Genomic DNA, 14,769 nt, shown 5'->3' on the forward strand with positions numbered 1-14,769 from the left:
TGAACTGCTCTGATGACAGCGACGTTATGGACTTTCCCAAGTGGCAGTTTTGTACACTTCCACCCAATTTATCACTAAACGTTGTAAATGTGTCATAATTAATATTTTTCATGCAAGAGACTGTGTCAGATGATCGGGTTTCTGCTCTGGAAGATCTGACAGCTCACAGAGGAGGAGAAGGGAGAGACAGTGATTTGTAAATGTTAAAACTCCTTCCTACACCAGTTACCTGTATTTCCTGTCAGGGCTGCCCCCCCATCCCCTGGTCTCATCCTAGTTTGTTTCTTTGTTTTGCTCCTTAGCCTTTTAAATTTTTCCTTATAGATTATCCTTAGCCTGCTTTCTCAGAAACCTGCTCTTTCATTTGCTAACTCCTTAACTTATCGGACTTGTATTGGAGTGCCTACCCTGAGTCAGGCTTTAAGCACACAGAGAACAAGACTAAGCTGGGCCAGCCCTCCTAGTGAGAGGGAAGGCAAACACTTACTATGGTGGTTACAGCACGTGACAGGGGTGCCTGGGCCCTGAGAGTGCAGGCAGGGGACTTAACTCCAGGAAAGATGGAGGCTTCTCAGAACAAGCAGTGTTGTCTGGCAAGAAAACAGGAGGGCCTGTGAAAGCCAAGAGGTGAGAACCATCCAGCCCCCTTGATGGCAAATTGTCACTAACTGGAATTAGGGTAAAGGACAGAAAGAAGGGATGGAGGGTGAAGAGAGAAGACCTCTGAGGGGCAAGTAGGCAGGGATCAGATTGTACGCTACAGGTTTTGTACTAAGAATTTAGACATTTGTCAGAAGAGCCAGGAGGTTTGCTCAGAAGCATGGCTTGGCGGTATTGGAGTTGAAGTGGAAGACAGGGGCCTGAAACGAAGTTGTTTCAGCAGGATAACTGACAAGGAGGCCTCCTTATCTCTGATGTGCCAGATCTTACAGAGAGGGTCTGAGGCCTGAAGTTTACTCATTTTATTCTTAAAGAGCTAGATTTAATTTTTTACTGATTTTTTTCTCTATTGCTTTTACACTTTTCATTTCATCAGTTTCAATTATAATCTTTATTGTATACTTTCTTCTGATTATTTTGTATTTTACTATTTTCCAGTTTCTTTCTTTCTTTTTTTTTTTGCAGTTTTTGGCGGGGGCTGGGTTTGACCTGCCACTTCCAGTATTTGGGGCCGGCGCCCTATTCCTTGAGCCACAGGTGCCACCTTTTTTCCAGTTTCTTAAAGTGAAAGCTGATATCTGAAACCTTTTTTTTTTCTCCTATTATGGGTATTTAGTGCTATGAATTTCCCTCTAAGTAAAGTTTTCGCTGAAAATTGCAAATTTTGATTTGCTGTTTTTATCATTTTTCGTTTAGTTCAAAATACTTTCTAATTTGCCCTTGGATTTCCTGTTGTCTGATGTTTTTTAAAAAGCATACTTTCCATATGTCTGTCTTTATTTTTAGTTATTGTGGGCTGTAGTGTAAATACTGTCTCATGACTCGATCACGTCTAGAACCTTGACATTGCTGTTACTCTTAGAAGGCCTGGTCCTCAGCTTTTTCTGCCCTCTGGGTTCAGGAAATGAAAACCTCTATCTATACTATCAGTAGGGTTTTGTGGTTATCACATTTAGCTTTTAATATGTGATTGATCTCTCTCAGCCTTTCTTATCAACTGTGTTTAGCAGCAGCCATCCAATACAACTATCCCTTAAGTCAGGGGTCCTCACACTTTTTAAACAGGGGGCCAGTTCACTGTCCCTCAGACCGTTGGAGGGCCAGACTGTGGGCCCGGGGTGAGTTGGCTGCTAAGCAGGACAGGCAGTGGAGGCAAAAACACCCAGCGGGCCGGATAAATGTCCTCGGCAGGCTGCATGTGGCCTATGGGCCGTAGTTTGAGGACACCTGCCCTAAGTTATACTTTTCTTCCATAGTTCTCTAATGCCTGATATGTCATACTTACTAGTGCATTCCCTACCACTAGTATTCTGTCTCTGCTCAACACCAGTGAAAGTTTTGCAATTCATAGCTACCTTGGGCCAGGCACTGGGTTCCACCTGCAACCAGCAGTGGTGTCCTCATTGCTGCTGTGGCAACAGGTGATCCAACTCCAAACTTCCATCTTGGCTAGAATCTGCTTATGTGGGCCACTTCTAGTATTAACTCTTCCAGGTTGGGTTCCCTAAGAAGCAGACTTTAAGATGAGGATAAGTGTGCAGGAAGTTTATTATGAATGTTGTTCAGGTAGGTAGGGAAGAAAGCCAGATTGGACAGAGAGGGAAATTGGGCTGTGATGCATCTTAACACCGGCCTTAACTAACCAACTTTAGGAGCTCTAAACTTACAATGAACTTTCTGACTTGCTGAAGTCGGGGTGAAGAACTGGACATTTTAAGTTCTGACATCAACTGGTCGTTGGATGTGGCCTTCCCTGGGAAAGGATATGACCTTGGTCGAGGTGCCTCTTTCATCTGAGGTGCTTCTCTAAGCCGGTGGGTAGCTGGGGGATAGACATATTGCAGAGCTCCAAGAAGCTGGAAGAATGAATCCTTCAGTGTTGGAGGAGGATCTGGGTGGTGCAGCCTATTATCCATGACAGCCTGGGATACCCTTTCCTTGTTTGTTCATCTGGCAAACGCCAACTCTCATTTCAAGATTCTGTTCAAGTTTCTCCTCTGTGAAGCTTCTCTGACCTCCCTTTCTCACTCTATAGCACTGATCACGCCCTCCTCTACTCATTTTGCTGTCTGTGTGCTTTGTTATTGCCCCATGACACTTCATTCACTCCACATCAGTAGCCCCTAATGGTGTCACTGGCTTAGGGTGCAGTATGGCTGCTGATGCTCACTGTGATCACCCTAGGTCTGTAGGAAAAGGAAGGACAAATGTGTAATCCTGTTTTTTAAGGTTTCCATTACAAATGGTAAAAGAAAAAAGTTTAGATGCTATAAGAAGTAACCACTTATTTCTAACCCATTTGTAATATTAAATCTCTATTTAATAAATGTATTTGCTAGGGCTTTCAAGATGTTTGAAAGTTCTACAAAATCTGCAATAATCACATATTGGTTGATGTTTTTTGTGATTCAGGAGGAAAGAGAGGGCCGTTTACAAAACATGATATGAAACCTGAAGGAATGAACACTACATTGTTGGCTTAGGGAGTTCTAGAACTTTGCTCAATGTAAAAATGAGCACAGCAGGGCAACCTCCAACATCCCAGAAACCTCCTCCTTCCCTTTGTCCCCACAAAATCATTTTATTGATATTCCTTCAATAATAGAAAACCCAGTCACATAAGGAATTGAAAAGAAGCCCGGGCTGGCTGCTCAGTTTTGATTAAGCCTTTGGATTCCCCAGCAGCTTCTATCAGTGAGATGAGTGTGCGTCTGTGGCGAAAGCTGTCAGTATTCTTCATCAAGTTCTCATTCTTCCAGCCGTGCAGATATCAGCTAGCACTGGTATGGGTGAGACACTCCTCAGAATCCATCTGTCCTAGATTTTGCTATTTGAAATTTTCTAAACTAAGTGAAAGCAATATGTTTTGTATAGTGTCTTGGCATGTTCTTCTATAATAGATACTGTAATACGGTGTCTCTTGAAATAGTCTTATGATGACATTAATGCTTCCAAAACATTTTTAAATCCCTAGAATGATCTCATGGAGGTTTGGTGCTATGTTATTTAGAGTAGGAATTTCTAAAGATGTACAGTGCTCCTTGGAATTAAAGTATGTTTGGCCAGATTAGATAGTATGTAAAACATCAAATGCTTTCTTATTAAAAATCATGAAACACTGTTATCTTCACTATATCATGAACATATTCTTCCATATTTCTTATTGGGGCTCTGCTTGCCTTGATCTTTGTCATGATGGGTGAAGCAATATTGTGTAACAACAATTGCTTGAGTGCTTAACAAGCACACAGCAGTGTCCTTATTACAGAAGAGTTTAGAAAAGGTCCGCTGGGAAATTCCAGACCTTCACAGTTCTGCCTTCCTCCACAAGTTGTTGTTTTCTTTTAATCTATCCTAATTGTGTGTGCATAATTGTTGCTGCTGGGCAGACTTCTCTGTTGGGCTGAATGAACTGTTGTGCACGCCCTTCCTTTGTGCATGTGCATGTATGTAAGTGAATCACCTCATGCTAAGGGAGGTTCCCTCACCTCAACACCTTTAAGCTAATAGTGATTTCTATCATCTTACTTCTCATGGTTAGGATGTATAGAGATACAGGATTCCTCCCTAATATCTACACACATCTTAAAGAGAAGATTTGACAATTACATGCAAATGGTCACATTTGCACACATAATAGCACGAAGTAAAGAGTTTGTTAAATTTTGAGAGGTGCCACAAGAGAATACGTGGAGGATATTTGGTAAAGGGTTGAAGTAGGAACTTTGTCAACTCTGTAAATCTTTAGTGTTAGACAAATTGGAAAAGCCTTCAAAAGTGAAAAGCCTTCACTTTCAGCCTCCTTTCTGGAGGAGCCTGGGATATCTTGAGCAGCCCCAAGAGCCAGGAAGCCACATGTGAGCTGAGCAGATGCTCACCTGGCCATAGGAGGCCAGAGATCAGGTGATGCTCGAGATGCTATCAGAATTCCTCTGCACGCATTCAACTTAACCCCAGATAACTGCTCTTATGGGGTTCACCTTAGGTTATGTCTTCAGTACGGGTACCAAAGTAGCCGTCAACAGTGTTCCTCATGAGGCAGGACTGTATGTAAATGCTCCTGTATCAAGTTAAAATCAAACTGCTAAATAAAACTCATCTTTCTTTGACAAGTATACCTTCATGACAACTCAGAAGGCTGCAGCATCTAATACCAAGTTTCTCAGACCTCTTGTGGTTCTAAGACAGAGGGGTAGGTTGGGGACAGTTGGCCCCCTGGCCTCCTCCTCTCTTTTCTTGCTGTCCCTGGCTCTAACCTGGTCCCTTATGCCTATGGATGGGTGTGGACACATCCAAGCTATCCACATCCTGGAAAGCAGTTGATCCCTGGACACCCCTGGTTGTTGGGATGCATAGCTGGTCTGTCTCTAGGAATGAACCTAAAGAAGCAGCCAATGCAAGGCTTGGAGGTAGGCTTGGAGCCTCTTGGACAGAGGATCTCATTATTCCTACCTGGGCTGTGCTCTGGAGGGGGAGGCATGGGCCCTTGATGGCACATCTGTCTGGCCCCGTGTATTCCAGGTCTGATAGCAGCAAGACCTCCAATCATTGACCCCCTTGCTCCATGGATTTATATGGTTTAAGTCATATATTTCACCATTAATCATTGAGGGTCTCATAAATAATGTCAAATTAATTCTCACATTTTATTGTTAGCCCAGAGAACACAGGTTGTGGCATCTCAACCCATTAACCCATGTTGTATCTTTGCTAAGAGAATTCTTATAGATAAAGTATAGACGTAGGCAGTACATTTTACTTTACAGAGCAGCTTTGCTCTTTCCTCAGATTGGCTGTACCCATTTATTCCTTATTAGAACCAGTTTTGGTGGGGAGGTTAGAGAGTAATTTTACTGCTATTCTCTGACAGGTTTTCGTTTCGGGAAGTTGTGTGTGTGTCTGTGTTTTCCTTTTCCCTTTCTAGTCCGTTTAAACCAGTTCACAACCTAGTAGTGGAATTTGAGCACAGCAGAGTGCAGCTGACAGTAGGAAGCCGTGAACCAGGGCTGGTAGGGCTGCGCTTTCAGCCTCCTTCCTGGGCCCTTTGGCCTGAGCCTCTCCAGGACCCTGGTTTGTGGCCATCTCTGCCTATAAGCTGAACTAAGGCTTAGAGCAGCAGGGACAGCTCCTATGTATGGTATTTTAATCTCTCAACTTCTGCATTCCCCTTGTCTTTCTTGTAGAGAACTGTCATTGCAATAACCCTATCTCCTAGAAGAAGTATACATGTTTTTACATTACAGAAAACAGGCAAACTCCATTGTGAAGGCTGTGGTATAGAGGGGGGGCAGCCAAAGGTGCTATAAAGAACTTTGTGTCAGCACATTCAGGGAGCCTGGAGTCCCCAATCTTATTTGCTCATTTGAGGCAGTATTACATAGTGGTTATGGGCATGTGATCTGGCACTGGACTGTGGATTTAAAACCTAGCTCTAACACTTACTACCAAGACCTGGTAGCAAGTAAGCCCTGGCTCTAGCACTTACTACCAAAGGAAAGTTATTTAAACTCTTTGTGCTTCAATTCCTCATATGGAAAATGTAAATAATAACTCTACGTATTCATATATTAATACTTGCAAAGCATTTAAGACAGTACCTGGCACTTGGTAAGTAATGATAAGTAAGTCTTTATTATCTCCTAGGGTGTACATGCATTATCTCCACATGCTACATAAAATGTGAGGGTCTAACTACAGTAGAACCTCCATGATTGGCCACCTTCCTACATTGACCATCTCTTTCAGATTGGACATGCACCACATGTACCTATCAATACGGTAGGCCTAGTTCCTTATGTTGACCACCTCTGGATGTTGACCAATTTGTTACAGTCCCTTGGACAGTTACCTTACAGAGCTTCTGCTGTATGTTAATACTATTTTTTTTTTTTAGACAGAGTCTCACTATGTTGCCCTCAGTAGAGTGCTATGGTATCACAGCTCACAGCAACCTCAAACTCCTGGGCTAAAGTGATTCTCTTGACTCAGCCTCCCAAGTAGCTGGAACAACAGGAACCTGCCACAACACCTGGCCATTTTTAGTTGCAGTTATCATTGTTGTTTAACTGGCCCGGGCCAGGTTCTAACCCGGCACCCTTGGTGTATGTGGCTGGCGCCGTAACCACTGTGCTGCAGGAGCCAAGCCAATAGTACTGGAAAATGCATGGTTTCTCCTTTATCATTACCTCTCGGGTTTCAGTGCATCTTAAAAAGATGATTCATGATTTTGTTCTTGGCTCCAACCATGGACCATAGCACTGTGTCCAGTCTCCCCTGGTGCTGTTGTCATTGTCATCAAATATTACAGTTACCAAGTTACAAACATCTGACTTAATGTGCAACTCATACTTAGAAACTGAGGCTATTACAGGTAATTGGTAAATGCACCTGTTCCAGTTTACATACAAATTTAACTTAAGAACCTACAGAACCTATCTCATTTGTAACCTGGGACTGCCAAAACTGACCTTCTGGGTCAGGTGACCCCAGTGCTACACACTGGTCTTCCCAGAGGGGTGGGAGCTCCCATTTCCCTCCTCCTGTAAGTAGCTTTTGTTATTTGTAGAAACAAAACAAGTAATAACTGCTTTATCAGAAGGAAGGGATGGGTAACTGCATACCTAAGAGGTATAATGCACACTTCTTGGGTGAAGGGCAGACTTTTATCCTTGAGTTAAAATATACAGAAGCAAACTATGTAACTAACACATGAGCACACCCATAACATTCTGAAGTTTAAAAATGATTGCAGTGAAAGATCTGGGGTGTTCCTTTACCTTCTCTTAAGCTTTAGTTAAATTAACAAATTGAGTTAAATGAATGTATGAATGCATGACATTTCCTAAATGAATGGTGAGAGATATATATTTTTTTATTTCTGCCCTCTACCAGCCCCACTGTGCCTCTCAGTAGCAAGTTGCCTGTCTCAGATCAGTTAGTAGATCTCATCCATTTTGACATGGTACCACCGTAGGATTCCATATTGACATTCTCATAGCCATTAACTGTCAACTGCCACCATCCATATAGCAAGACGTACATAGACCCTACACATTCCAAAGCCAGTAAGGCAAGACAGCGTCATGTGTTCTTCCTTCGGACTCACATTATAGTGTTGCAAAAACTCCAGGAAGTATTTTTCTGCTCTATTTCATGTTGAAAATCACTTGGGTATGGAGAATTGACATTTGACATCCAAAAAACAAACAAAAAACTCCATCACATTTATAAGGTGATAACCTGATGTTGAACAACGGGGAGAGGAATTAATATGTAACAACTTTTCTTTCAGTTACTGAAGATCTTATTAGACGAAATGCTGAACACAATAACTGTATAATTTTTTCCCTGGAGGAACTCTCCTTGCATCAGCAAGAAATAGAAAAACTAGAGCATATTGACAAATGGTGCCAGGATTTAAAAATTCTCTATCTACAAAATAATCTTATTGGAAAAATTGGTAAGTTTCAGTATTGGTTCTCATGGTTTCTTTAACATTTTAAATAAGGGAAATTTGGAAAGTGCAGTGTTATTTTTAGGAGCAAAACACCAAAAATGAATTACATGAGAAAACAGACATGGCTTTCTTTTGGTAATTGTGTCTGGAACATTTCCCTGAACTTTTCCATGTGTGGTGAGACTCATTGCCCAAAAGAATATCTCCATCAGGAAGTTAGGAGAGCAGGTGAAGTTGGGGAACCCATTAATTGACCTGATTTTTTGAAAAAGTTTGCAAGGGAGAATATAATCTAAGTCCTTGTCATGGTTTTATACCACGTGTTCAGTATGGGAATTGAACAATTCCTTATCAAGTTACCACAGACTACAAGGGCTGGTTCTGCTGTGGTTACTGTGAGCATATACGTCCAAGAAATTGTACTTGTTATTGGGTACTGAGGGCGATTCAGTTTAGAGTGAAAATGAGGGTAAATATAGGAGTTTGGTAGATGAAGGTCAAAATATCAACATTATATAACTGATAAAGCTCTCTGAATAATGTGGCTTAGACTTGCAGCCAAGTGGGCTCCCAGATTAAACCGCTGAACCCAGTCACATGCAGAACTGGACAAACATTCCTTTCCCTGCCCAGTTGGGTCCTTGCTTTATGGCAGGAGGAGATTGAAACCATGTGGTCTCGATTGGATGGAAGATCCCAGAAGCCAGGCAAGAGGGTGGGACTGGGCATGTTCAGTTTCTTCTCCCAATTAACCCATCAGGTAAGTTGACCCTTCCCTCACCCCCAGTATAACACTCCCACACATAAGAATGACAAACCCAGGGACAGAAAGGAGACATGTGGAGTCAGTCTAATGCTGTGGTCCCCCGCCCTTTGGCTGCCAATAGGTGCTGGTACCGGGCAGCAGGAAGTGAGTGGAGGGCAAGAGAGCAAAGCTTCCTCTGGATTTGTAGCCGCCCCCCATTAGCTCCCCGTTGTTCACATCACCGTCTGAGCTCCACCTCCTGTCAGATCAGGGATGGCATTAGATTCTCATGGGAGTGCAAACCCTACCATAAATCACTCCTGTGAGGGTCTGGGTTGTGCCTTCCACATGAGAAACTGATGTCCCCCTATTGCCCTTCTTTCTGCCTATGGAAAAATTGTCTTATATGAAACCTGTCCCTGGTGCCAAAAAGGTTAGGGACCACAGCTCTGATGGAAGTCCTGTCACGTGGAAACAGGAGGAGTATCGCCAATACTCAGAAAACCAACAGTGTAGCTTAGTGGTCAGAGCAAACACAGGCTCTGGTGTCATGCAGACCTGCCTGGAACCCTGACTCTGTAACTTACAAGCTGTGTGAAATTATTAGAATGCAGAGGGTGGCTTTTAGGGTTAGACAGGGTGGCCTTAAAGTTTGCGTGCAGTTTTAGACTGCACACTATTTTAGGTTGCACACAAATTTTATGGCCACCCTGGATTTAACTTACCATGATGATCTGCCGCAGTGTCCAACCGGGCATTTGGCAAGGTCTGGAGACACGTGTGTGTGTGGCGGGGAGGTTGGGGGCGTTCTCTGTAGCGGGCAGGGATAGTACTAACCATCCTACAGTGCTCAGGAGGGCCTCCCACAGGAAAGAATTCTCCAGCTCAAAGTGTTAGTACCGCTGAGACTGAGAAACCCTGGTGATGTGGTTGCCTCTAGTTTCGTAAATAATTGAAATTTGGCTTTAGGACTGTAAAAAGCCTAGATTTGCATCGTTTTTTGAAGATTTACTAAAATTCTCTATATTTCTCCAGATAATTATTTTCGGCATTTTTCACTTTACCAGAAATTAGAAACTCTCTCACATTGTTCAATTAAAAAGGCGATTACAGAAAACTACCAGCTTTCATGCATGGGGGCATTAAAGAACAGTTCTAATTGTACAGATCTAAAAGAGTTCCCGAAATTTTAATCTCCACAGCTGGGTCCATCACAATTACTAATTAGTAGCATAGTATTTCAGTCTTTTTCAGGGCTGTGAGAAAGCTTAAATTTTTGCTTCCAAAGTATTCTTAAATTAAACACTCTTTTAAGTCATAATAATGGGATTTTTCAGTGCTATTTCACCCATAGGCAGTTAGATACTTATTTTGCAAGTAAAACTATTTCTGTAGGATCCAGACTTGCTCTCCAGCATTAAGGTGGAAGTTTGTGAGACAGTTGTCTTTCCTAAAGCTCCTTTCCTCCCTGGGAGGTACAGCTAGGCTGTGGAGGCAGGCCCTGCTCATCGTGGCTCCTGCATGAGCTGAGCACCATCTGGGGTCCGGTCAAAGCACAGATTCTCAGATCCACTGAGTCAGAACCTGGAGCGGGTGGGCTCCAGTAATAGACATTTCAATGGCTTCCCATTGGGCCTCATGCCTGAAGGAAGCTGAGGCCACAGAGCTTCTTGAAACTGAGAAGGGTCTTGGGTTCACTTCAAGTTTGTGGGTCTCTTGTGGCAGTTGGTGAGAATTGCTTCCAGAATGGTCTGGCCTAGAGCTCTCAGACCTCCTCCTCTCTTCTGCCCCAGAGGCTCTGTCCAATCAAGTGAGGCCTATTGTTCTCGAAGAGTTAATTTTGGAACCCCTCCCTGAACAAACCTTACCTTTTTTCCCTAGTAGATAACTTTTTTTTACCATTTAGAGGGCTATACATATAACAAAGATAGAAAAGAGGAATTTATGTTGAGCAGCTATTTTGCTGTGGGCTGACAGTTTTAACAATGATAACTTTATTTTTGTGCAGGATGCAGACTAGACACTGTCTATCATAATTCTTGGCGCACAGAAACCTCCAAATCTGTTGACTATTGAATGCTCAGCTGTTGCTAGAGAACCTTTTGTAAACAGTAGTATTACTTGGCATAATTTAGTTTCTGCTTGAAACTTTAGTAATTTTTTTTAAAAAAATTTCATTTTGGAAAATGAGTAAACTGGGTGGTGCCTGTGGCTCAGTGAGTAGGGTGCTGGCCCCATATACCGAGGGTGGCAGGTTCAAACCCGGCCCGGCCAAACCAACAAAAAAAAATAGCCGGGTGTTGTGTCGAGCGAGCACCTGTAGTCCCAGCTACTTGGGAGGCTGAGGCAAGAGAATCACCTAAGCCCAAGAGCTGGAGGTTGCTGTGAGCTGTGACATCACAGCACTCTACGGAGGGCAACAAAAGTGAAACTCTATCTCTAAAAAAAGAAAAAGAAAGAAAGAAAAAAATGAAAATTAGACCTAGAATTTTTTCTCAGGTCTATGGAAACAAATATATGATGTTTTATTGATTTTAGATGAACTATTTAGGGTGATGATTACATAGCCTCATGTTTTGATTTTCATATTACCCCTGAGAGATGGGCAGAGGAGCATCAGTGAAGTGCGGCTTTCCCAAATGCACATTTCTTAGCAGAGTTTTTGCACTCTTGTCATCTTAGAGAGGACTGTTCTCTTAAGGTGTGGTATCATGAATTAGTGCCAGGCTCTGGAGTCGAATTTCCTGGCTCTACCACTTAACTATGGACAAGGGGATTAATCCTCTGTACTTTTTTGATACTGTCATTTGTAAAAAGGAAATAATACTTTTTAACCTTTTAGGGCTATTAAATTAGACAATATAAGCAAAATACTTAAAACATTGCATCATACATATTATAATAAGCACTTAGTTTAGCTAGGGCATTATTGTCTGTTTGTTAAAGGCCTTATTCTACAGAGTTTCTATGATTTGTTTATGCTTGTTTTGCCTGTATGGGCTTTCAGTTTTGGGGGTTTTTTGCAGTTTTTGACTGGAGCTGGGTTTGAACCTGCCACCTCCAGCAAATGGGGCCGGTGCCCTACTCCTTTTAGCCACAGGTGCCACCCAGTTTTTTTTTTTTAAACATTTTTTTGTTTAGCAAAAAATAATCCCGTGTCAGATTGATTTTGGCTTGAAATTAAAAAAAAAAAAACTCAATGTAGCAGAACAGTAAGGAAATCTATTTTCTTACCCAAGTCTAAGTGCAGAGGTGGGACAGACTCCAGGATCAGTTGATTCCTAATCTCTTGTCTACTTGGTACAGTGTGAGCTTCATCCTTCAGCTGTTCCCCTCATGATTGAATGTGAGTATCAGTAGGATTAGTACTTTCTTCCTTATTAACATCCAGCAAGAAAAAGAGATAAGAAATCCCCTCCCCAAGCATGGAAAGGAGGTCTTTTGCTTTCATCTGACTGGCAGTACTTGGCCCTCTCCTGTACCACATGGTTGCCGGGAGACTGCCATGAGCTGGTTGGCTTAAGCCTAGATTCCTGAGCTGTCACTAGCAAAAAAGATTGCGTTGCCATGCATTGGCTCAGCTTGGCTAAACCTAACCATCTGGTATTGGGACTGGGCAGGGACATGATAGATAACTACACTGTCTGATATATACAGGTGTAGATTTGAAAAAGCACAATGGTTTTTGTATCCAAAATAATAACTCTTAGATTCTCTTTTATTATTTTCACAATAGATTATGTAAAAATGTCTTTTATCTTGAAACTTCATTAATTACTATATGTGTATTTCAGAAAATGTCAGTAGACTGAAGAAACTTGAATACTTGAATTTAGCTTTAAACAACATTGAAAAAATAGAAAATCTGGAAGGTAAGATTTCCCCTTCCATTTTATTATGAATTAAGATTGAGATTTAAATTAGATTTTAATGTATTGCATAACAACAGGTATGCTTCTTTAACATTTTATATAAATCTTATATTTATTCTTGTGAAAACCCAAACAATAAAGTGATATATAAATTCTAAAATAAAATTTCACGCCTTTCTAACCTGGACTTTGGCAGATAGCTGGAGTTGACACTTTTGGTGTATAGAAGGTAGTTTCATTTCATTTTGTTTTCTATCAGTGGGATCATACTGTGAGTATTGTTTTGAAAATTAATTTCTTCCCTGAAATTACCCTAATCTTTGGATATCCAGGAAAAGGAGCATGGGGCTATGCACTGGAACGACTGTAGACTGATTTATCTAACCATCTGCCTGCAGATGGACGTTTGGATGCATTCCAGCATCTTGCTATAATAAGCGTGGCTGCAATGAGCATCCTTCTGTGTTGTACTTTGTGTGCATGTGCATGTTTTTTCCTAGGATAGATACTTAGAAGTGGAATTCCTGCATTTAAATATGCATGCTTTGAAAGATAACTGCCAAATTGTTCTTCAAAAAGATTGTATCAACTTGTACTTGCACTGAGTAAATGCAAGTACCTATTTCTACACAACTTTACTAATACTTTCTACAAACAATGTTTTTTTTTAAGGTAGGAAGATATTTTTGTTTTTATAGTAGATATCCCATCATAATGGGTATGTAGTGCTATCTTCTTATGTTTCTGGTTTGTGTTTACCTAATGACCAATGATGAACATTTTTTATGTGCTTATTGTCCATTTGAGAATCTTCTTTAGAGAAATGTTTATTCAAATTTTTGGCCCATGTTTTAATTATGTGATATATCTTTTTACTGTTGAGTTGTAAGAGTTCTTTAGATACTCTGGATGCTAGACCACAATCAGATAATTGCAAATACATTCTCTCATTTTGTTGATCTTCTTTTTAACTTCCTTTATGGTGACCTTTGAAGCGCAGATATTCTTAATTTTGTGGTAGTTTTTCTTTCTTGAGATGTCTTTGGTTTTTTGTCAGGATAATTCTTAATGAATTGAGAAGTGCTTCTTCTTTTTTTATTTTTGGAGAGTTTGTGAATATTTGGTATTAATTCTTCTCTAAACATTTGTTAGAATACAAGAGAAAGTCTTTTGGTCTAATACTTTTCTTTTGATTAGTAACTTAATCTCTTTCCTTGTTATAGACCTATTCAGATTTTCTGTTTCTTCTTGAGTCATTTTTGTAGGATATGTCTATAATTTGTCTTTTTCACCTAGGTAATCATATTCGTTGCCATATGATTGTTTTTATTACTCCTTTATAATCCTTTTAAGTTCTCTAAGATAGATAGTAATGTCCCATCTTTCATTCCCAATTTTAGTAAATTTGAGTCTTTTCTCTTTTTATTTTGATTGAGGGTAGCTAAAAGTTTGTCAATTTGGTCAATGTTATGAAAGAACCAACTTTTGAACCAACTTTTGTTTTACTGAATTTTCTCTGTTTTATTTATTTACGCTATAATATTTATTATTTCTTTCCATGTCTTTATTTATGTTGAATTTTCCTCTTTTTTTTCTAGTTTCTTAAGGTGTAAAATTAGGTTATTAATTTTATTTTTTTAAGACAGAATCTTGCTCTGTTGCCCAGGCTAGAGTGCTATGGTATCAACCCAGCTACCATAAACCCCAAACTTCCGAGTTCAGGCAATCCTCCCATCTCAGACTCCTGTGTAGCTGGGACTACAGATGCAAGCCACAATGCCTGGCTATTTTTTTTCTATTTTTAGTAGAGATGGGGTATTGTTCTTGCTCAAGCTGTTCTCAAACTCCTGAGGTCAAGGGATTCTCCCACTTTGGCCTCCCAGAGTGCTAGGATTATAGGTGTGAGCCACTGTGTTAGCCAGGTTATTGATTTGAGAGCTTGTTTTTTTTTTAGGTAGGTATTTATAGTTCTGAATTTTCCCCTGTGAATTACTTTCCTTGCATCTATTAAGTTTTAGTATATTGTATTTTTGTTT

The 14,769-nt window shown here is 40.8% G+C and overlaps 1 protein-coding gene across 1 annotated transcript in view; it reads left to right on the forward strand.

Annotated features, from left to right (window-relative positions):
• The first annotated feature begins 1,865 nt into the window (after positions 1 to 1,865).
• LRRC6 (leucine rich repeat containing 6) overlaps positions 1,866 to 14,769 on the forward strand; it is an 88,967-nt gene continuing 76,063 nt past the window's right edge. The window contains exons 1-3 of the mRNA XM_003792870.2: positions 1,866 to 1,875; positions 7,952 to 8,119; positions 12,656 to 12,733. Coding sequence (XP_003792918.1) covers positions 1,866 to 1,875; positions 7,952 to 8,119; positions 12,656 to 12,733 — 256 coding nt within the window. The remainder of the gene's footprint in view (positions 1,876 to 7,951; positions 8,120 to 12,655; positions 12,734 to 14,769) is intronic.

This window comes from Otolemur garnettii, unplaced genomic scaffold, assembly GCF_000181295.1.
Source record: "Otolemur garnettii isolate 467f Iridium unplaced genomic scaffold, OtoGar3 scaffold00062, whole genome shotgun sequence".
NCBI lineage: Eukaryota > Metazoa > Chordata > Mammalia > Primates > Galagidae > Otolemur > Otolemur garnettii.